The 24033-nt window shown below is 42.2% G+C and overlaps 3 protein-coding genes across 5 annotated transcripts in view; all 3 read left to right on the plus strand.

Moving 5' to 3' along the window:
* lrrc1 (leucine rich repeat containing 1) overlaps positions 1–4456 on the plus strand; it is a 45040-nt gene extending 40584 nt beyond the window's left edge. For both annotated transcript variants that reach the window (XM_064316729.1, XM_064316730.1), the window contains exons 13-14: positions 2167–2306; positions 2922–4456. In XM_064316729.1, coding sequence (XP_064172799.1) covers positions 2167–2306; positions 2922–3080 — 299 coding nt within the window. In that variant the 3' untranslated portion in view covers positions 3081–4456. The remainder of the gene's footprint in view (positions 1–2166; positions 2307–2921) is intronic.
* Positions 4457–10017: 5561 nt separating this feature from the next.
* Positions 10018–18582, plus strand: LOC135244449 (disks large homolog 2). Its single transcript, XM_064316731.1, has 7 exons — positions 10018–11842; positions 12399–12608; positions 14528–14617; positions 15408–15485; positions 16551–16841; positions 17540–17638; positions 18105–18582. Exons 1-7 carry the CDS (start codon positions 11795–11797, stop codon positions 18255–18257), a joined length of 969 nt encoding a protein of 322 aa, XP_064172801.1. The 5' UTR covers positions 10018–11794; the 3' UTR covers positions 18258–18582.
* A 4989-nt stretch (positions 18583–23571) lies between these two features.
* The window catches only part of mlip (muscular LMNA-interacting protein), a 40013-nt gene continuing 39551 nt past the window's right edge, over positions 23572–24033 (plus strand). The window contains exon 1 of one of the 2 annotated variants that reach the window (XM_064317368.1): positions 23572–23948. In XM_064317368.1, the coding sequence (XP_064173438.1) occupies positions 23913–23948 (36 nt within the window). In that variant the 5' untranslated portion in view covers positions 23572–23912. The remainder of the gene's footprint in view (positions 23949–24033) is intronic. The other variant, XM_064317367.1, reaches the window with a different exon arrangement.

The following is a 24033-nucleotide window of genomic DNA, read 5'->3' on the forward strand; positions in this document are numbered from 1 at the left end:
GGGTCTTAAATGCTTGAGGCGTGCAAGCCCAGTTACTGAAACCAGCCTGAGGAAAAAACAATTTAAATGGTAATGAGGGAAGACCTGGGAAGGGGCGTGCTCACCACTGCCTTGATTGAGTGAGAAATTGACTGGATTTTAAAAGCTGAAAGATGCATTGGATGCTGAGAACCAAGGGTGGTGGGTAGGTTAGCTGTAACCTATTAGATCTGATTATCTGGACACAGCTTAGCTATCATGCAAGTCTCTTTTTCTCACACTCTCTCTCTCTCACACACACACTCTTCCTCTCTCTCTCTTCTCTCTCACTATCATCTCTCTTTTGTCCCTCTCTCCTCCCTTCTTTCTATCTCTGTCCTCTCCCTCTCTCTCCTCTCTTCTTTCCATCTCTCTCTGTCCTTGCCCTCTCTCTCACTGTCTATCCCTCTCTCCCTCTTGCTCGTTATCTCACTGTCCGTTTCGATCTCCCGCATTTGAATCGTCTTACCTCGGAACACGTGCTGCACCAGTGTTCCTCGGGGGCTCATTTATTCATTGATTGGGCTCCATTACGTCTTGGCTCTCTTCGACCCGACCACACGGTACCAAACTGGGTCAGTCGCACAAGCTGAGCTGCGATCTTATCGCAACGGTGCGGGAGGCTGCTCAGGTATTTCTCATTTTCTGCGCAGACATCATCTCTGGCTCTGCATAAATCTCTTGGCATGTTCCCAACCTCTCTGTGCCAAGAATGGTCTAGACAGAACTGTTAGTATGTTAATAACACCCTGTGTCACTGCCAGTAGCCACCCTCCCATATGTCGTTGTCTTTTTAATTGGCCTGACCCGGTCTTTTGAGGTTAATCTTCTCGTTTGCTCTGAGAAGTGCGATGAAGCGTGTTGATCTGGTCCTCATCCGTTCTTGGACATTGTCGAGGGGGGTTCCCCAGACTTGGTAATGGTGCTCTCCCCAAGGCTCTGGGATCCTCTGATTTCAGAGCCGCCGTTTGGGATTGGACGGCTAAAGAGTCTTAGCGTGGGCTCAGAGACTTCTCGTGCGTGCCGGTTACAGGCAGCAGCAGAGCATCAAAATTGACGCCCTGTCCAATCCCGCCCTGTCTCTCACCGCGCTGTAGTTATTTAGTGCGAGCGACGCCCCCGTTTCCTGAGTGGCAGGGCCGCCTCCGACGCTGCGGATGAATGGCTGTGTGGAGCCTGCGCTCCGTTGCCGTGCACTCCTCATGGTTCCAGATAGCCCTTGCTTGGAGCGGATGAAGATGTAAGGCTGGTGGAAGGTGGAAGGTGGGGGCGGGGGTAGATTGTCTTGCAGTAAGCCAGGGCCTAAGCTGGGGATTTGAAACTGTGATCTGTAGCTTAGAGCCCTCATCTGCCAGCTCCTAGACTGCAGCTCTTTTTCTTTTCTTTTTTTGCGGGGAGAGGGGGAGCGAGTCTTCTTCAGCAGTGCAATATAGTGCAACATCTGGCCTTTTAACAAAGAAGTTACAGGTTCAAATACTGGGTGTGTCACAGATTGTACCCTTGAGCTAAATGTACATTGCTTCTATAAAAAGGTATGCTTGTTTGCTAGTTGTTTAAAGTTAGTTTAAATGGCTTTTGATGAAGATGCCTCCTGAGAAAATAGTTAATTTCTACTAATAAGCTAAAAAGACTGCTGTACTATTTTTCTGAAAGTCGTGCAGTAAAGATTTTGAGAATTTCTGCATGTTTTCGTAGTGCACCGCAGGAAGGGGCATGTTGCACTGCGTGGGAGGCAGGAGTAAGTGGCAGTTTGACTGAAGGAATTGTTCTCAAACCAGTTTGGGAAAATGAAAATGTGTGCTGCAAAGACTGTGAAAGAATGAAGGTTCATTCTGAAAGCAGTCAGTCAGGGCTCGTGCTGAACTGAGTCTGAATGAACGGTGAATACGAGTTTGTGCAGAAATCAGGTTGAGAGGATAAGGGTTTGTGTTGTAACCCATTTGAGTAAATAAAGGTGTGAATGAGAATAGCAGATCTTTATTTAACTATGATGCTCAATTCAGAACAGATTTTAATCTACAATGATGACCTGACATCCATAGTCCCTAAATGATATGTCTTTGGACTAAACCTTAGAATAAACCTGGTTTCAGGCTTTTATAACCTTGATAAATAAAGGTGTGTGAATGAGAGTGACTCTGGTTCCAGGCTTGGATAACCTTGCACGCTGTGGTGCTCTGGAGAGCTTGGTGAACGACATGGCAGACGACACCTGGGACGACCGAGCTGCCAATAGGATCAGTGCCATCCGCTTCCTGGAGGAAGATGACGACGATGATGACGAGAAGGTCAGTCAGCTTGGGGGTTGTGAGGCATCTGGCAAGGTAGAATATGAGATCAGCATTCCTCCCCGTTCAGATAGCAGAAATGGCTTCAATCAGTTGAAGCCAGTAGGGCTTGGTGGCCCTTCTTCTATTAAGCATCACATTATTAAAGGATATTGAAAACAGAAACAAAATCCAAAACATAGCCGTTTAGCCATGCTAGCCATATGTGGGTTGACGACATGTCGTTGCGTATGTGTGCAAACCTCCATTTGTTTCACTGGAAGCTGCTGTATACCAGTGATAATTGGAGCTCTCCATGTTTATAAAATAATGTGTTCACATCCCAGCAAACATGCAGTCTAAATCCCCCAGTAATGCTCCTTTTCTTCTTTCGCCAGGAGCAGTAAGAGTAGCTGTAGAGAATTATCCATGACCGTGCTGAGTTCGGTTGACCGTAACCGTGGTTAATGGGGTTTGCAAATGGCTGTGTCACTGCATCACATTGTTCAAATCGTCCACGCTGGTAAACAATGAAAGGGGAGGCTATAGGTATGCTTTCAGTGATCTTCCTTAGATGGCGTGCTGACCCTGCTTGTCACCCCCCCCCCCCCCCCCCCCCCCCCCCCCCCCCCACAGGGAACGCTACTGCGGCGAGCGACACCACACCCCGGCGACCTGAAGACCATGAAGAAGGCAGCGGAGAACCTCCGCAACGACATGAACGCCGCCAAAGCCCTGGACTCCAACAAGAACGAGGTCAATAACGCTGTCGACAGAGTGACCACGTCTGTGTGAGACTCTTACCTCAGAAACATTTTACCTCCTGTGTCTCTCGCCGCCACCGCCCCCCCTCAGCAACCCTCCCATCCTGTCCTTGCACCCTGGCCCGCACCAGTCTGTCTGAGGTCTCGGCCTGGCCCCTCTTGTCCGATACCCAGCTTCATCTCCAAACCCCCATTGGGTCCTGTGGCTAAAAAGCAGGATCCGGCGTGCCTTCTACTCATCTCGTTTCCACGGCAATAATCTGCACAGGTCTGCTTCTTTTTTAAATCAAAATAAATTCCAGTGCTTTTATAAAAATAATTTTAAGATAAAAAAATAGGTAGTTGCACTATTGTAAGTCTAGAGTATCACAGCATTTGAAAAATCTCTATATAAATAGTTTTATTTTTTGTTTTTAATTTTTTAAACACTGGGTGAATATTTCTTTTTACATATTTGGGATACAATATAATATACCCAGGAATTTTTGGACCTACTGATAGAATTATTGTATAGTTATGTGAATATCGATACTTTTATACTTTTTTTTTGGCAGCTCAGATGGTGTAAATTTTTTTAAAAAATTGTATAGCAAGTTTCTTAATCGATGGTGGACTTTTAAATCTCTTGAAACTTGGTACGTATTTTATTTTAAGAAAAAAAAACTATAAAAATGAACAAACAAAAATGTCTTCATATCACACTTTATTATTGTCTATGGGTAGGCAGCCTCGAATCTTTTGTAGTCCACAACCAGTCTTTTTAAAGAATCTCACCTGCTTGGAGCGTAAAGCTGTTGTGTTCTTTAGTCATTAATCACTGGTAGGAGAGACCCATCTGAACCAGTCTCCTGCAGATGGAATCAGCGCATGTGACTAGGCTGTCTACCTCTTTGCACAGTTCTGTTTTGCTATGTTAAATTACAAGCCAAGGCTGCATTTTTAAATGTGCTTCAGAACACGAAGATGAGGAACAAGAGACTTTTGTATCGTTTTACTTAACAACCCGCCGATATCTGACAGAATGATCAGCTTTTAACGTTTTGAACAGATGTTTAATTCATTCAATCTTAACATGGAGAAGTGGCGATTTTTAAAAATGCAGTTGCTTGATACCACACAGTGCACTTATGCAGGGCACTGGACTTTTTTTAAAATGAAACCGCATATTGTTCTTATGGTACACTACAAAATTTCTTTCATTTTGTTTGTTCTTAAATGTATTGTGAGGAAAAACCATGGAAATCGTTTTTTTTTTAAATGTTGATTTATATTAATTATTTTATTCAATGATCAAGCTGCACAAAAGAAAAAAATACTATCTCAAATAGGCATAAAAATCTGTGCCCTCAAATTCTGATGACTTTTAACCACTGATACAATAAAATGGATGTAAAAAACAACAAAAAATATTTTGTTCTTCCTGTAATTTCATTGACATTTCTCTGTTCAAACCCTCAGTCATTTATTTTGGACTAAATTCAGTCTGAATTAAAGCGTCACTATTGCAGATTCATTGTACATTAGTTTTGCTTTGTTCACTGCTTTTTTTGCTACTTCTGAGAGTGACAGCCAGACCGTATAAATATCTCTTCCACTTGCACATCCATAATAATTTCTTAGCTCCCAGATGCTAATCTGTCCTCTCAAAGCTGTTACTTTGAGTTATTTCTTTCAACCATTTGATTAAATTCAAACCAGTCTCTCCTTCGCTTTTCATTTTATTTAATGGACATCACATTTGTAGTCTGTAAAATCCCCCTTTAGTCATAACAAAATGCCCATATCAAATGCTTCTGATGTTGGCTCTTAAAAACCCTTATCCCTTAATATACTGTACATGGCCGCCACGTAACCTATTTTAATTTCCTTTAATTACACCGAACTCCTGCTAAACCATGTGTTTTGTTTTGGCCCCATGCCTTGTTTGTTTTCTCTGACCTTGCATGACCTTTTCACTCATGTGACCTCATTCACCTTATCGTCTTTGAATGTGTGTGTGTGTGTGTGTGTCGAGAATTATGCCTCTGAATCAGTAAGGTGTGCGTGCGTGTGTGTGTGAGTGGAGAGTGAGTGTGTGTGTGTGTGTGTGTGTGTGTACTGTATGTGTGGGGAATTATGCCTCTACATCAGTGAGGGGTGTGTTCACACGTGCATGTGTGTGCACGTGTGCGTGTGTGTGCGCGTGCGTGTGTGCATGCAAGTGCATGTACAGTAAGTGTGATTACAATGCCAGGATTGATGCTCACGGTCCTTGAAACACACACGCTGGGGAAGGGAGCACACTGTTCTTTTTTTTTTTTCCTTCTGGCACACCAACCCCATTTACACACAGGGCTAATAACGGAATGATTGAGTGATTATGGGTCTATTAGGAATTCATGTTCTGAAGATTGCTGTTAATGTTCACACACAAGTATAATTTTGTTCATAAAGGTTGTTTATATGGAGATGGAGGGAGTATGTGAGCCCCTTTTGCTTTGTACAAAGTGTTTGCCCATCTTTCTTCTGTATTTCAGATGACTTCAGTTTCTTCTGTTTAGAAAAAAAAAGCTGTTCCAGTGTGTAGATGGGCCCTGTGTTTTGGTATTGTTAATGTTACCAAACATCTGTAACAGTGTGCATGCCGTAAAATGTTGGGCTAAGGTGGGCTCCGGCCTCGTTTGTAGCCCAGTGCAGACCTCTACTGTAGGTTGTTAGGCAGTTAATAGGCTTAATTCTAGGATTATTTCATTCTTTGAGACATTCTTTTAAATTGCTGATTACATTCCTTCACTTCCTGTTTTGTTAATATGGTAGGCCTAACCCTGTTTAGAATTTATACTGACAACATCCTCTGACAATGTGCTCTTTGCCCAAACGTACTGTAACTGTGACTCAAACATTTTATTCGTAATTCAAAGGTATAATTTGTTAATTCAGTTTGTTGTATTTATATTATTCTGGTATATTATGCATTTGTTGTATATCATTTATATTATATGCTAAGTTGGAAGTCAAACTTACTCTTAAGCACCTGAGAATTTAAGGACGTGGTAAGTGGTGGTCTCATTGTCAGGAGGTGATAAAGGCTGACTTCATATACCAAGAAAATGTAGGAAAAGACTGACTGTAATGACTGGATGAGAATGTACCAGCAAAAGCCTCAAACTATGGCCAAAAGACATTTAAATAGAATCTTTAGGCTTGTGCTGAGATTTAAACTGAAGGTACAGCATTAGGCCACAGCCAATCTAATATAAACGTCACAGAACTAGCAGAAAATGTCTGTATATGTACAGTATTCTACTCCCATATGCAAGTCATTATCTGCCATCTGTGTGCTGTGGTGCCTTGGCTGCAGTTGTCTGGATTTGACTAATTGCTTTTTTGCCCTGTGTCAAATTGCTCTGCACATTTTACAAAAATGTAGGCTTTTATTCCAAAATTACTTTAACCTCTTGAGACCCTGATGGGGACTTCGGTATTCAAAATATTATTCTTCTCAATTTGAGGTGAGTAACATGGCCCAGGAAACAGTGGTGGCACCTGCTTCCTCTTCATATTGGAATAGTCATATTGTTACATGAAAATAAAAGAGGGTGAGTATACTGTTTAAGGGGTAAAATGAGCTTTTTCTTTTTGTTCAGTTTCATTGTGGTACTGCTCATGAATGTTAGTCCAACAATTCACTTTTACATGAAAGTGTGTTAAGTTAAAAGGTGCCTGAAAGAGGAATTCCTATATTTCAGGGATGCAGGACCTACCAAGGAACAGAGGGGTGGGTATTGTTTGGATCTGTCTAGGAATGGTAACGTACCAGCAACATATACAGGAGATAAACGGAATTATTTATCCTTGCAACTGAGAATAAGGCCAATGTTGGGCCAGTGACCAATGTCACAAATGCCACAGTCCTACCACAAACTGCCTGTATATTTCACTTTATTTTTAATTTAAATAATTTTAATTATTAAAGAGCTGATACAGTTCCTGGACTTACTCTTTAATATACATTAATGAATATGCTAATATATCCAGTTTATTAACTGCCACCTTTTTGCAGCCCCTCAATTTGTGAACAATATCAGAATCTTTGAGGAGCAGATGACATGGCTTCAGAAAAATAGGAAAATCTATTAAATTAGCTGGTGTCTTTAAAAAAAAGTGTTCTTAAATCATTGAAAGTATAGTGTCGTTATCTATTGTAAAGGTTTTTTTTTCAAAACACAGTAAAAATGTAAAATTCACTCTCACACTCACGTTGTACCGACGCCATAGTAGACGAGCAGGCTACGGCAGTGGATTGGAACACGTGAAGTTCACGTATACGCAAAAGAACACAGATTTATTTCTGGTCACCATAGCTGACCCCACAGCCATCGATGTTTTAAGTCCTTACACTCCTCTAAAGGTGCATTGCTTCAGTTACTATCTCTCCACTGGCTTCCTGCGCTCGTCTGATCACTCGACTAACGCAGTTATCAGATTGCCCCCATGGGCTCCATGCAGTTGATTTAAAGCCTGCAATTATGGGCCTTTGGAGTCATTCTGCTCTGAATTTAGCGGATGTCTACCGTGAGATGAATCGGCAAAATTAGCATTCCTATCTTTTTTTCATGTCTTTTTTTATTCCCTGTTTTTTTCTTTTCTCCCTGATTGACTGTTGAGAATGCCTGGCAGCATTCCAGCATGATTGATTTTTCATTCTGTGCTGTTCATCTATGTGTGGAAAACACATTTCCTCAGCCTAACAAGAACATCCTTGGACCTACTGTATCTTAATGCTGGGCTTATTTTTGTCAATGAGAGAGAGGGAAGAGAATGAGCCGGAAACTCGTCTGATCAGTCACCAAGCAACAATAATAGGGCTTTTCATTGCCACATGCTGCCGTCCCCTCTCCTGAATTTACTGTCGGTTACGGAGGAGATAATGAAAATGCAGCACTGTGTTCCACTGCCATTAGAAGTGGCAAAACATCAATCTAACAGTCTAAAAGATGAAAACGAACATAAGAGCTGTCACAATTACCCAGTCATGTGTAAACCTATTTTGCTTTTTCCAGAAATTCAGGTTTTCTTCACCCCGGGAGGGCAGATCTCACGATCTTAACTGATTGTTGAGAAATTACCGAGCAATTTAATGTGGATTATTGAGTATGGCTCGAAAGATCTGAATGATTGTGAGTATGGCTGCGTTTTTTATCCGCCGCTTGTGTCCTTGATTCAACCGAAACCGCTGTCGACTGTCTACCGAGTGGCAGATACACAGTGCAGGATAGCAAACGACTGCCTGCCTGCCATCACATCATTCAATATGAACTGGGTTGTCAAGGGGATTGTGGAGCGCAGTTTCATCTGATACCTTTGGCCGAGAGTAGTAAGAAATCTAGGCATGAATTTCACCTCAATTTCACACATTGATTTGATCTTGTAGAAGTCTTTGTTGTTGCATATTGACACATCTTAATTGTGTGGTAATGGGCAGCAGCTGGAGAGAGAGACCGAGAGAGACAGAGAGATTCATTTGGTTAATTGGCCTGTTCAATCAGAAGATGGTCTCATGGTCTGACAGGGAGACACCCCCCCCATATGCCCTTTTCAGGGAAACTTTAATGGCCACAGTGACTAAGAACCCTGTGGAATCCCAAGGATAGTTTCTCCTACAGCATAGTGTAGAACTAATGCATTGATTGACACACAAATGAACGGTCAGCATAATATTAAAAATGAAAAATGAGACTGGAAAATGAGAGAGACTGAGGCTGTGTGGTGCAAATTAACAACTGATCTATTAATTTCAGCCAAGACTTGATCTAGCTGACAATCCTCTCAGGGGCAAAAGAAGTACCCCATCGAATGTCCAGTGTTGGGCTATCTACTCGGGTCAGTAGCAGTAAGCTGAATGTCAGCTGGGAGATGCTTATTTGAAGCATCTGGGTCACTTCAGAATTCACAAATAACTTAATTGAATAACTTAGGTGCCTTAGATGTTAAATAACACAGAGGATTTCATAAAGAAAACCTGAATAGATTTGAATAAGCCTTGACTATTAATTTTTGTGAGCTGATTTACACTCTGATGTTGATCAGGGGCTGCACATAACCTTGGCAGACAAGGGACTCTTAACAAGGGCTGGTGCAATTAGAATCTCTCTCTGACAGTTTCTGCCGAGCCAATTAGGACAGAAACTCACTTAAAAACAGAATAGTTACCCTCAGATGGGCCCTTGTTATTCTTACAGAATAAAAAGGATCGTAGTCAGGACCACTGTCATAAAGATTTATTATCAGTGATTAAAGGCAATAGAGTAATGCTAGGCAGTAAGGCTCTGTTCCAGAAGCCCTCCCACCCATCCACACTGGCATGCATGGATAAGAGGGGGTGCAGTAGCATTTTGTTATTTACTAGGAGAAAAGGCCATGGACGACGAGACAACAGCAGGGGCTGGATGATAAAGGTGAAGCCCACACATCCACTGACAAGAAGTGGATTTCTCGTGTGAAGACATGGCCTCCATTAATTTTTAACGAGAGGCGATTCATCGCATGGTGGGACAGCTGGTGATGCGAGGCAAGTAGGTGAAACGACCAAAAGTGATGGGGAACATTGAATGATAGCCAGTGTAAATTATCAGATTAAAGATCTGACGTGTAAATTGTCCTCCATTTAAAATTCGATTTCCCCATTCCATAGTTCTGTCAAGGAAGAATAGTTAATTGTTGCTGTGTCAGGATTTGTTGTGGTCTGATGAAATTGTCCGGTTGGGGACAGTATGTATAGGAATAAAAGCATTTTCAAAGAGATTTGGCAAAAAATGAACCCGGAGGGCTATGCCTGCACTGTCATCGAAAAAAAATTTACATCAAAAAGCTACATATAAAAGATAAAAAGCAAATAACATAAGTGGCAACGCACAGGGAACTTGCCCTGAAAAACTTGCAAATGGGGCTTTAATTCCTATAGGAATCACCTGATATGGATGTCTTCATTGATTCATTTCAAATCCAATGAAAAATCCAAAACAGCAAAAATGCCACTCAAAATACTTCAAATAAAATAATACCAATATAGCACTGCACCATATGTGTTGTTACAAAATGTTAAGCTCCATTTGTTTCTTGAGATCACAGTGCATATAAATATTTTGTGCTGAATTTGTTAATACTGGCATTGCTACAATCTTTGGCATTGCTATATTGCATGCTGCTATAATTTTATTAGAAATGTAATATTGCAGCAATGAAAAATGTTTTTTGCATCTTCATTTTCAGCTATTTCTCGCACGTAGTCTGTCCGGTGCATTCGGGCTGCATATTAAGAACGGCGATTGCTAAATATATTGACAATTCTGAACTAGCATTTGCAGTTCTGGCTGAGTTGCGCGGTTTATCGACCTGTTTGACAATTGTTTCATCTCTTGTGCAATCTGACTGTGCCGTGGCCACGTTTCAGTTCGTTAGCGTCTCTCTCTGCCAATCAGCAGGCGGTGTGATCTGAGCAGGCCTGAATGGCACGTAGTGCTGGAGGCCAGACTGTTGGCAACTAAAACTGAAATGCTTTCCATTCCCGTTCATTTAGTCCTCACCACTGATATAACTCACCTTCAGTCCTGATGAAGAGTTCACTCGGAGCACCTCTATCATGAGAACACTAAGGGTTACCCAAGACAATCAACCCTCTGTCTCCTTCCATGTACTGTAGCTCTGGGGAATTAGATGTTGCAACATAATAAGGATCTGATCCTCACTCTTCACATCTCACGATCCAGGCCCTGGTACTCTCATGCCTGGTCTATTGCAGTGCCCTTCTTGCCCGCCTCCCTGACCCATGACTTCTATAAACCCTTCCCAAGTATATTGGGAAAGTAGCAGTTTGAGTGTTCTTCTTTCCACTGGGGAGTTTTTATAACCTCAGTTACTTGTTTTTTGACGGTTTGGGACTGATTTTTTTGTGCCCATTTTTCTTTTATATTCCTACTGTAGCGTCTTTGTGACAATTCAAATAAACTCAAATTGAGTTGACAGCAGAATTTCTGTCCATTTTCAGTCAGAGGCTGAAGTCCTACTCTTCTGCCTGCTTCTTGGTTCCTATCCCATTCCCACCCCCTAACCCTCCTATCTTTTATACTAATTTAGGTTATGGTTTTATTTTATGGTTTTCAGGTTTTTTTCTTAAGGATGTAATCAGTACATATTCAGGATTTCTTGATTAGCAAAGTTCATTTTCATTACTGTTATTGATGCTGCAGTGTCCTGAAAAAGTATTTGGCCCCTTCCTTATTTCCTCTATTATCGCATATTTTTTTAAGCAATTACGCATTTCAGTACTTGATATAAGAAGTTCCATGGATAAGCATATTTGGAAAACTGACATGGTAAAAACTTAACATAACATGACAAAACTGAAACATGTTAAAATTATGACCTGGTCACATCAGAAAGGTAAGTTTATTTTAGATTTTCTCCTGAAAGTAGCAATAGTAACCCTGAAAGTCAGGTCCAGAGGACAGAACAAAATTTGGCGGTTGAACCGCAGGTCGACAGAGTCCCACCATGACTGTCCCTTAAATCTCCTGTGGTGTTCTCTGTTACCTGCAGGGTTTTAAAAATGTGCATTCTAGGGGTGGTTCTGGGCCCCTGGGTGGGGCCACGTCAGGTCTGCGCTGGGCCTACGGAAAAGAACGTCTCCACGGCGACCTCAGGCTCTTCCCCGTCAACGACAGCGTCCGCGGGCGCTGCGTCAGCCCAGAGAAAGAGGCGGAGGAGATGGAGGCTCAGACTGACGATGGAAGGCCCATCCCCCAGATCAATGAAGTAAGAACACACCCCCTCTCCCAGATTAACTCCACACTCCCCTGCCACACTTACATGAAGACCATATCTTCTACCCCAGTGAGACACAGACCATGCCTATTGTCTGAGACTGACAAAGCAACCATGCCAATTAACAAAATAATCTATGAAGAACATTCCCAGTGTCTTATTTCAGTTAGGTTAGACCATCACCCCCCAAGCTAGTATTTTTCTGATTGGATTGAACAGGCCCTGACACACTGGCCTGGACTGTGCACTGTTAAGCTCAGTTATCTTTTAATGAAGAGGGAGATTAAAATTCAGACAAAATTTGTAATTAATTCCACAAAGTACTAGCGTTAAAGTGCATCTCCTGCTTCAGTTCCACTACAGTCAAAGAGGGATTTCTTTTCCTAAGACAAAGTTATACTGGAAGTACACGCACAAGAAGGATTTATTGCAGTCATTTGAATCCCTATGGTGTGGTGCTTAATAAAATGTTGGGATTGTGAAAGTGCAGGTGAATCCCAGGTGGAGGTATGATGTTTATATTTTAAATATATTGCTCTATTCTGAGTTCTCGGAGGCGGAGTCCATCTCCAGGAAGCCGCGCCCCTCTCGGGGGGATGTGCGGGACCTCCGGGAGGCCAGGAGACTCCAGAAACACAGAGCCCCTCATGGACAGCATATCCCAGAATGCATTGGGGCCCCAGAGAAGCAGGGTCAGCATGGGGCTATGCAGCGGGCAGCCACACACAATTCATTAGCATCACAAATGCCATTGAAGGTAAGGGAACCCTAAACCAGTTAATCACAGGTAAATTGTACCTAAGGTTTATATTCCGTTTAAAGCTGGGAACATTATAGACAAAATGAAAAGATTCTTCTCTGTGTAAAGATTAGGGTTTCGGCCCTTTTATCACATGAAAGGAGTAGGAAGGTCATTCTAAATCTGTCCCACACCTTGGAGAGATTGATATCACTGAACAAATGTTGTATAATAAATGTTACACAATCAACAAATTGCAGTGCCTTAGTAATCCCAATTAATCATTGAATTAGTCTGTTGCTGGCTATATCATGCCCCTTCTAGACCCAAAATAAAATTCACCAAATTAAAATATTGATATTTGGGCTGTAAACGTAAAACGTAGTTGCACAAGACGCAAGGCAGTGTAAAGTGAAAGAATATAGGTTCTCTCTGTTTTAGTTCACTGTGGCCTAAATATTCTATATTTTGTTGAATTGAATCATTTTCAGTTAGTATGTGGTCTCTTTGTTCGTGATCCATCATTGTAGTGTCAATAGCCCCACTGGAGGAAACACCCATCCACAGAATATTGGCGAACAGATAAATATAATTTCCTGATCCTTGTAAGTTTGAGAGGATAAAGATATCACACTGCTTCCGTTCTGCTTTGTGTGATGCATGTACTCTTTCATCGCTGAATTACAGCTCTTCTACCTTTTATCTTTTTAGAAAAGCACACGTTTTTGGATTGCCAGTTTTCTCTAAGGGAATATTTACACTGAGGAGCTCCTGTGAAGTTATTAATCACATCATGTCTCTCCCTTTTTTCTTTTTGCAAGTGCTGCTGTCAAATTCAAGCTTTTGATTTCCTTTTTTTTGTTATTTCAAATACTGGGCTGTTATTAGGTTTTCTTTGTGTCGTGATGATATGCTGTCGGTTTTGTAAACAAATTGAATCCATTATGTACAGAGTCCCAGACAGATGTTGTTGTACTCTTTCCTTGAAGTGGTAGGAGTCTCCATGTTTATTTTGGCTGACAATTCTCTGAAACAATCTCTTCCATTTGTCTTTAATTATATAACTGTAGAAAATTGTATTACAAAAGGTCTGAAATACACACTAAATGTTTTTAAGGTCGTATGTTTAGAAAAAATCCATGGCCCTAATTATAAGTCCTTAACGTTAACATTAAAATGAAATGTCATGAGATGTTTAATTCTGTCTGCGATAAACCAGTGTGATTGACTGTGCAACAACGCAAGTAGAAATATAACCGCTGTTCACACGGCTACTTGGTATTTCTGGTCAATATGGTTGACACAGGTTAGATTTGAGAGGTATGGAGAAAGAAAAATACTTCAATCATGACACAGGGTTGAAGGCTTCTTTCATTATGTGCACCTAATGATAGAATTAAACGGGGCAATTTCAAATGTTTTTTTCTGTTTCTACAACATTATTGATTTAAATCTGAACGGTGTGAGCACTGCAATATCACGTTTTCCCCATGAGTGGCTGTCTGATTGTTTGGATGATGAAAGAGGTTGAAGCTCATGACAGAGTGATTACACTATATCTGAGTAAACAGTGGATGTACTTTCATTGCTCTAATTGCGCATGCTGTCTGGATGTGTGTGAATGGATTCAAACGCAAACTCCAGATTTGCTCACTGAGTAGAATGCATGGTACCAGCACAGAACTGTGAGCGTGTGAATCGTTCGGCTGTTTTTTCTTCCCGCTGGAGAGGTTTTCACATTTATTTGTTTTTTTATCTCACTTGCTGTGTTTTGGTGGTGGGGGTGGGGACTTTGCACAGAACCCGCCTTTCTCAGTTCTCCTATCTCCCTGTGTTTATCCTTGCATGTGTTTCCCACCTGTGTAATCAAAGGCAGGGATGGCTGGCAGGTTTGACTGATGTGGCGATCTTTGTGCTCCTTTTGCTTTTGGGCTCAGCTGCAGATGAAAATTTATGGGCAGAGGGGCAGCCTTGGGATAAGCATCGCCGGGGGGAGGGGCTCCCTGCCTTACAAGGAACATGACGAGGTGAGTCAATGGGCAGAGAGGTGGAATTGGGCGGAGCACTGGCAGGGAGGAACCCCGGCAACTGCCAATACACTTATGCCTCCGTGATCAGAAGCTGTTCAAGCTAACCGCTGTTCAGTGAGCTCTGATACATTTATGACTGGAGAGCTGGGTCCTTAGCTGGGTCCTAGCACTTGATAATGTGTAACTTCTTTTTTACTTTGCAGTAAAAAGAAATTACACATTGGCATTATGTTATAGTGGCTGAGTTTCTTTATTCCTGTTTGAACAACTTTTAAAAAAGTAACTTTTTAGTGTTGGATACATTTCATTTCCAATAGGTAGTTTACAACTGAATCAGGTCTGCACCGCCTGCATTTGCTTTTTCTCTTGGGGCTGTACTTTCCCCCTCTAGGGAACCATTAGACTTCAACCCCTAATCTTTGCACTTGTTTGCTTTGTAAGCAGTTCTGCCTAAGTGTCTTGTCAATTTCAGCAATATAATGCAATGACATCTGACGGGAGATGTCAGTGTGGAAGAGGCTCTTTGCTGTCACACTCAACGTGGCATTTCTAAACCATGGATTTAAAATTGTTTGGTGCATTGAGTTCTTGTGGAATCTTACCACTGAGAATAAAATATGAATCTCTGAAAAACTCAGCCCTCCACTTTTTAAAACTGATAATACATGCAACTAGATCTCCTTCCCCCATCCAATTAATTCTGGTGAAGCAGTCTCTGTTTACAAGCACACGGATTAGTCTTTCACATCGCTTGCGTTCTTAAGCACCGGCTCTCCTCTGTCCTCAGGGCGTCTTCATCTCCCGAGTGGCCAAAGGAGGACCTGCGGAAAAGGCGGGAATCCACATCGGGGACAGAGTGCTGGAGGTACGGCTGGAGGGGGGTGGGGCTCTCTCATCCCAACCGCTCTCAGAGTCACCAATCAGACCACATCTGGACCGAGCACCTCCCTTTCATCCTAAGTGCGATCCCCTGTCCTCCCAGGACTCTCTGAATGACAGCCTAAGGATGCCTGTGCCTTTCTGACAATCAAGCGACTGTGCCACTAATATTAACAGTAAAAGATCGTTTACGCAATATTTGCTGAATAACGTTGCCACTGAATAGTACTGTCTCATTCTCGTTCAGTTAGTACTGCTAACAGCGTTTTAGCTAAGTGGCCCTTATTGACTTTCAGGATAAAAGCACAGGCAATCCTGCTTTGATGGAAATACATCTATATTATGACTGAAGAGCTGAATTAAAGTTATGATGAAATGGCCGTAACATATCTCTCATCAGAGAAGTGGCCAAGTGAAATGCTTGTGTCTGATGCCCCACCGTGTTGCAATTCTCATGAAAGCCACAGGAGGGCATTATTAGACTGAGACACATTCAAATGAGCTGATTAACAGCAGTGTTCAGTAAAGCATTATCATATTGGCTGTATTCAGTAACAAAAGAACTAAATACCAAAACACATAGCAACTGTTCTCTCATGTTACTGTATCAATATTACATGACAAAGTAAATCAATATTTTCCATTTAATTAAAAAAAATCTAATATTTAAACAAAAGTGACCTCAAAGGTAAATCACAATTGTTCATTACTTCTAAAAAAGTCTTCAGTATTGTTCATATAGTTTCCTTATGAGGATATTTTAATGGGGTAATTTAGAATCCAGTCCATAACTCCTTTGTGCATATCAAATACAGCAATGTGGCATGCTTATGTATTACTAAGTAGTCCCAAGCACTGTCAAGCAGTCTCAAGCAATCCTTGGGTTGCAGGTTTGAATCCTTATGAGGAAGGCAGTTGAAGCTGAAGTGCTGCAGCATACACGCAGCTGCCTGACTGAATTGCATTAGGTGAAAGTCTCTCTCGATCAGGGCTTGTCCCCGGCAGATTCATAATGTAATAGCGATGTGACCTTTGACCCTGCCCTGTCCAGGTTAATGGCTTGAACATGCAGGAGATGACCCACCATGAGGCAGTCTGTGCACTGCGGAACGCTGGCAGCTGCGTGAAGATGAAGGTGCTGAGGGAGAGGAGCGTGTGCCCAGCCCTGTTCACGGCCCCGCCCATCCACGCTGAGGCGCCAGAGATGGACAGCCCTGCGGATAGAAATCCGGCCAACCCCACGAACCCAGGGAATCCCGGGCCCAAACGACATAACTCTGAGCCTGAATGCAGGTTGCCGGGGGCGATAGAAGCCGTTGTTCTCTGCAATGGAAATGGCGCGGTCAGTGAAATGGAACAGAGTGGGACAGGGCTGACAGCGTGTATGTGTGTGTGTGTGTGCGTGTGTGCGTGTGTGTGTGTGCGTGTGTGCGTATGTGTGTGTGTGTTTTCTGTGTACTGTATGTGTTTGGGAGGCACGGGTTTTTGGAAATTCATCCATGTTACTCACTTTACAATCAGACCTGTTATCCATGTGGCTAAAGCAACCTTTAATAAGATGTGTAGATGCTCACTCCTGTGTGGCCTAAAGAACACTCATCAGTGTCCACACCCTCAAGCTACTGTCACATTTCACCCCTGATTGGCCACATTCCAGTGCTTGCGCCAGGGTCAGGGGAAGGTCACTGTCAACAGGCAGGGTTATCTTGTTGTTTCAAATCTTTTAATGTCTGTTTTTGAGCTTTGTTTCCTGTGTATCATGTTGAGACATTGCACTAGATTTTTGAAATATGTTCTAATAGGCACAGGGCGTTGATAGGTCTAGATACAGTTTGTCTTCAGACCTCGAAGGCCAGTGAATCATTCTAAAGAATGATTCATGTTAAATAAAAGCACATTTAAACTTAAAACTATAAATCCACTTCACACTGTTATCTCTGCTGGATCAAGTGTCTCGTGTTTTTCCTGCGCTGGCTCTTGCAGTGTGAATTCGGTACTAGCGATCGCGAACGTGTTTTCTGACCTGCGGTATCCTTTCAGAGCTCGGCTGAACCAGAGAAACCCATGGGCTGGACAGCGAGAGATGCAGAAGCCTCCTTCAAAGCCAACGCATTTCAGGTTGTCAAAAACACCATGGCGGTGAGTAAGGTCAAGATTTGCATTCGGATTAGCATTTTTATGAGGCGCGGTTCTTGGGTGCAGATCTAAGGGATTGCGGAAGTCTCCAGACCAGACTTCAATTCATTCATTTGCATTTGACCAGTATCTTCAAATACAGTCCTGCTAGGTGCCATAGCCCTTAGAGAAATCATTATTCTTTTTGAATGGTCTTTTTTGCTTTAAATATACATATAGATATATACATATACATATATATCACTGGTAACCTCCAGAATAATCCTGGTGTTTTACTATTCACCTTCCTGAATATAAGTTTCAGGATTTTAAATTTATTATACATACGTATTAACATATCTTTCTAACCATTGACATAATTTCACATTATCATTGTGATCTGTATGACCTGGTCATACACAATAAGACATAATCTGGTCATTAATTTTACATACTGTTCTCATCCGTGTTCCTGATCCCTCAACCCTAGATTCCGCGAATTATCCTCACCCACCCGTCTACCTCAGATGAAGACATCGAGCCTCTAACACAGGACCCAGAAGACAAAGACCTGGACGACTTTGGTGACCTGGAAAGTCATGCCTACTCAGACTGCTTAAACAACGCTTTCTATCCACCCTGACCTCTCCTGACTGGGGAATGCATAGCCTGCAAGTAATATGTTTGCATTGAGTACTTTGCTGTTTCTCAGATCTTTCCTTTTATACTGCATATAAAATGCTAACTTTAAGACATTTGACCTGAACAGGAATGAATGAGGATGGAAGGACGGCTTCCTCTCTGTAACTGTTCCATGATCACATGCTGATTGCTCTGGCTGTAGCTATCTTTCTGAATTTGTACAGGCACTAGGAAATCCTGCATTCAGTCTCATGTTCATGTCCAAAATGCAGATTCACCTCAGATCAGACATTTGACCTTCAGGGTTCACAGAACGACCTCTGTTACATCAACACAGGAAACAAATCTGATTTAATGTATTCCCACATAAGTTCCAGGCTAATGTTTTTCTTTTTAGAAATGTTCTCGTTCACAGTTTTTAAATTGGATTTACACAGCCAAAGCCACCTGACTTCCCTTCCCACCTAAATACACTTTCTCAAGAAATGATAAGACTACAACATGACCATTACACGCAAACACTCACTCTCACAAGCACACGCACACACACATGCACATGTGCACAGAAAAACATTCACTCACACGCACACATTATCTCTCTCCCTCTCTTGCTGTCTCTCTCTCTCTCTCACTCTCTCACACACACACACATACACGCACACACACTATTAAAATGCTTTTATGTTCTCCCTATTTAAACTCCGTGGTGAAAGGCTAATGAACTGAAACTGCTCTCACATTCCAGACATAGTTCATGTGTTGTGAGAGCATTGTTAGAATGTTTTGTGCTAGCCATGATGCCTTTTAGTCTTCTAAAGCAAGGCCTATGCATTCAAATACAGTACTGTCAGATGTGGACACAGTAATGACCTCACAGTTTTGCTGGTTTTATTGAGAAAGGGCTTTGTTTGATTTCTTTTTGATTTCTACACTGGCAGTTACTGGTTTCACAAGTGAAACCATAACTGGCTAGTACAGGTGTATAATTTATATTATGTTAATTTATGTAACATATTCAAAGGATTTCATGTGCTGAACTACTGTTATTTTATCAGGAATTCATAAGAAATATTGTATTGCACCTGACATGACCAATTTTTATTAAAAATTATTGGAAAAACAGTAACTGTGGACCCAGTGACACATTGGTTCAGAAATATGAAGATCAAGCACTTTAATCCCAGTACCATCAAGGTTTATGGACAGAAATTGGCAATCAAATTATTTCAACCTTCAATTACTCCATCACTAAGAAGAATATAATGGAATCTCTTGTGCCTGGAAGAATTATTTCTCTCTCAATATCTGTTCCTCGCAAGTCCTTTTTGATGGGCCATTGTCCTTTAATTAAATTGATTAAAGATTCAAGTGGCTGAACCTGCAGTTTCTGCAAATGCCAAGGATGCACCTCCACTTGAGTCACCAAAACACAGTTCAGTTTTTTCTCGGATGTGCACAGACGCAATTCAGTGACTGTGTGTGCACAAGCAAATGCACGGTAGCTCTAAACAAACCATGTTTTTTTTGTTAGCCTTTGGACAACCCTGTAAAGAAAGAGGCTCATCTTAAATAGATCTGTATCCACTTTATCATGAAACTTTTGCTTCGCAAGAGTTCTTTCAGTTCTCTATAGTAGATGAAAAAATGATTATTCAGATACAATAGTTCTGTCTGGACTGTTCAGACATGTTATCTAAAAGTAAAAAATGTTTTGTTCAACAGATATGCAATGATGGTACTGGCCTTAGTTGCATTCATATTAAGGTGAATTTAACAGGACATTAACTCTGTCACCATTCTTAAATTGCCAAATATATGTCAATAAACTCTCTTGCTAAAAGGGTTAATTGTGTATTGTTAGCTTTCATTTAGAAATAAGTGATGATTACATTACATGATTATTAAATACATGGTAAATACTGATTACTAATGTGTATCATTGCAAACAAAAGCACTGAATATTGCACTAGTGCATTTCTGAATTTCTACAAGGACCTTCTAGTTCAAGGGTTTGTGAATAAAAATCTTAGTGATTTTTTTTCTCAAGCTGCTGAATTATCAGCCAGAATATGGACAGCCTGATTTCCTTGGTTTCGTACTGCACTGCTATTTTGACACATCAAATCAACAGAAGAGGAAGGGCAGCCCTTCAACACATAAAATATTATCATGAGAGGGATGTGACACACATCGGAATCAAAGCCTGTTTCCCCATGAACTTTTCTTCCTCACTCACACATATTCACATATCACAAGTAAAAATAGTAGTAATAAGTAATAAACAGTAATAAACTTGACATGTAAATGCAAGTTATAAAAATTTTCAGGGAGGACAAATAAAGCGCATTTCACTACATCACTGTCATAATAATAAAGACTGAATGCTACCTGAAGAGGTGAAACAAATAAAAAACAATAGAAGTGGTTTCTGCTGAAATTTATTTCAGGAAAATAGGGGCTTTAAAATGACTGACTGTATAAAGGGGCCTTTAATTTTAATTTTAATTTACAGTGACGACAACATTAGTTTTTCTTGTTGCAGTTATAATACTACTACTACTACTACTAATAATAATATTAATAAAAGGAGAGTTGGTGGAGAAATGCATTCTCTTTTGGAGTCACCTGATGATTGGAGAAGGTTTAGGGAGGAGATGGAAACTATGCTCAGTGGTGATGCAACACACGTTACTAAATCAAGCCCCCACTCCGGCATCCAAAAGGGAACCAGATTCATAGGAAAACACATCACTTTCAAGTATGCTGTAATTCCAGGTTCAAAGTATCATTGTCCTTGAGATCACAGTCTTCCTTTTCCTCCCAACATGGTTTCCTTACAGTATCATTCTTTAATGGGGCCGCATTAGCCTGTAATCCATTGCTAATCCACCTGCAATTCCAGACTCCTTCCCACATAAGGGCTGCCCCCTGGTGGGTGAAAAGCAACACATTCAAACGGAATTCTCTCACGCCATTACACAACACGGCACAATAAAATAAATGATTCTGGGGGGGAGGTGTGGACAGGTGCAAGTACACCCTCCTGCTGGCATTTGGGGATGACTCCCCACCGGGCACTCTATATTTACACCCCTCCCTCCCGCCCCCATCCTGTCTGCAGTGGCTTGCCTGACAGGAGCAGGGACAAGGTGATGGACAGCAGCAGCTGCGTTGGGACAGTGGAATGCGATGGGGAGCGGGGTTTGGGAATCGAGGGTGCGGGGGGCAGGGCGCGGGGGGGGGGGGTTGGGGGGATAACGCTGGGGGCGGTTCAGCATCCGCTTTGCAGGTCTGCTTTCACTTTAGCGGCCATGTGCTCCGGAGCAGAACATGGGCTCGGGGACATTCTGAAGCGCTCTGTGACTCATTCGTCTGATCTGTGCTGTAAATATACAGCCGTGCCTTGCTGGGGGGGGGGGGGGCTTTCATTCACATGCCTCAAACACTCTCACACACACCACAAGCACTGCCCAAACACAGCACAAGGACAAGGCTAACGAGCATCTTCAAAAAGGAGCCCTGGGAGCTATTGCAGCCTCCCATCCCTGCTCCAGACATTGCAGTGGCCTGGGTCTAGGCTGAGAAAAGGCCTCTGAGATGCTGTTAGAATGCAGATATATAGTAGATCATGTTGAGGACACTAAACTCTGTCAGGCTAAAGAATGTGTGTCGGTACTATTTGGAAATAGACTATATCACTCTAGCTTTTATGTTATCCACCCACCCATAATTTTATGTGACGCATAGCTGTCTGACTGGATTAAGAGACATTCTTTTTAACCTGCTCACAAACTTTTGAGTGCAAACATGACAAAAGATGACAGATCTTTACATCAAATTCACTATGTAATCTTACCATTACTGTCCACTCTCAGCACATCCAGATGATAACCATATTGACGTGTTTGTGAACAGCCTGCTTCTACTTTCAAGGAGTGTCTGCTGGCCGCTTCTTATTGTGGACTGGGAATACTCAGTTCTGTCCCCCTTTTTCTGGGTTATCCATTATGGATGAACCTGCATCATCAGTTCTCTTTACATTCCTAAATACAGGAATTAGCCACAGTATTTGTACAATAAATCTTGTACCCTATTCTCCAGTCTGACTTATGGGCCTATCCTATAATTGAGTAATTTGAGTTCTGCGTGTTCTAATTTAGCTGAGCCCGCAATTGCTCTGTGTGTCAAATTGTTACTCTGAGTGTCAAAGTGTTCTTCTTTCTGGAACAATTTAGTTTTCACTCAATAGAGTTTAAAAAGTTTCACTCTTCAAATGCAGGCAGTTCTCAAGTGGCACAGTCTGTTTCACCCCCCCCCCCCCCACTCAAACATCAAAGCCATCGCTGCTCTCTCGTTCTGCCTGAACAAGGTACATTTTTCATTATCAAAGAATTTTCTGTTCTAGAACAAACCTTTTGGCAAAAAGAATTAGCTAATGTTAGACCCAGAATAATTGATGATTATTTCCTGAACTGCAGCAAATGGACACATGCATTTGTATTTAACAATGCAATGCAAACTTCATAGCTCATTCTGACCAAATTATGCATAAATTCAATCTTATGCACTCATCCAATCCAATGGGGCTGAATACAAGCTGTGAGATTGATTTTTGTCTGATATTCTTTTAAACAAGTCTCAAAGGACTGCTTTGACTAATGGAAGGCCCGTACATGTCTCGGACGAAGATATTTGTGTCATGTGCTTAGGTCCTTTCATCTTCAAATCCGGTTGTGTAAAACAGAATCCACTGCATTTCAATTTACATGTCAAGCACAGACTGAAGATCTTGAAAAACAGCAGCCATGCAATCAATTCCATTCCACTGCTTCTCTTTTTCACGCTGATGTCCGCAACCTAAGATTACACTGTGTGAAGCAAATGTGAGGAAAAAAATCCTTTCGACTCATGGCACAATATTTTTACTTTCTACTGTATTTTGTTCAGCAATTTACTCTCGTCATAGGAGCGATAACAGCCACACCGAGTCCTGTGTTAATCAAGCTGGCCTCGCTTTGGGTGATAATCGAAGCCTGCGAGTGGCCAATAGGTGTCCAGTGGACACACCCCGCTGAAACCTCCACAGGGCAGCGACATTTGCAGCATGGGAAATCTCAGGCCGAGGAGGAAAAGCCTCCATGTTTGATGTGCGGAAGCTGATGTGCCCCGCCGTGTTATCTGGGATTGAATTGCCCTGGGAGCGGGGAAGTGAGCGCCTACACGGGGGAAATGTTATCTGTAATGACCCAGTCCTGGCCTGGTCTTTACGGCTCGCAGGACGCACCCAGCCAAAATGGGAGGGGTCAGAGGTTGGAGGAAGTAATTTCTCTGTGCGTGCTCGGGACAGGGGAGGGCGGACAGCCCTGATTTTGTTAGGGGCTGCACAAAGCCCAGCCCTCATACGGGTGACACGGGCTCTGTGAAGTCGCGATTATTACGGTTATCAGTGCCCAGCAGGCTGGCTGCTGTCTAAGAGTTATTTGTGGCCTTTGTGCAGCTATAAATGGAAACCGCCGGCGCTCTGAAGCTATCGCCGCGACGCTGGGCTGGACCCCGCAGAGGGGGATACTGAAAGGCGCCGTGAGTTTGAGCATGTAGACAAGAGGACTCTACCACCGACTGGGGAAACTTTCACTGCAGGACGAGACGCGGACACATGGAGAAACCCAAACCAAAGGAGGGCATGCGGAAGGTGAGAGAGAGAGAGAGAGAGAGTGTGTGAGAGAGAAAGAGAAACGGACATGAATATGTGCTCCTGAAGTTTAAGGGATGGGGTG

Source organism: Anguilla rostrata, chromosome 18, assembly GCF_018555375.3.
Source record: "Anguilla rostrata isolate EN2019 chromosome 18, ASM1855537v3, whole genome shotgun sequence".
Lineage (NCBI taxonomy): Eukaryota > Metazoa > Chordata > Actinopteri > Anguilliformes > Anguillidae > Anguilla > Anguilla rostrata.

Excerpts from the sequence above, each read along its gene's own strand:
- LOC135244449 (XM_064316731.1), top strand. The coding sequence starts at position 11,795 with ATGGAGGCTCAGACTGACGATGGAAGGCCCATCCCCCAGATCAATGAA. Across the intron at positions 15,486-16,550 it reads TCGGGGACAGAGTGCTGGAG|GTTAATGGCTTGAACATGCA; the intron begins GTACGGCTGGAG and ends TGCCCTGTCCAG. Across the intron at positions 17,639-18,104 it reads TTGTCAAAAACACCATGGCG|ATTCCGCGAATTATCCTCAC; the intron begins GTGAGTAAGGTC and ends CCTCAACCCTAG.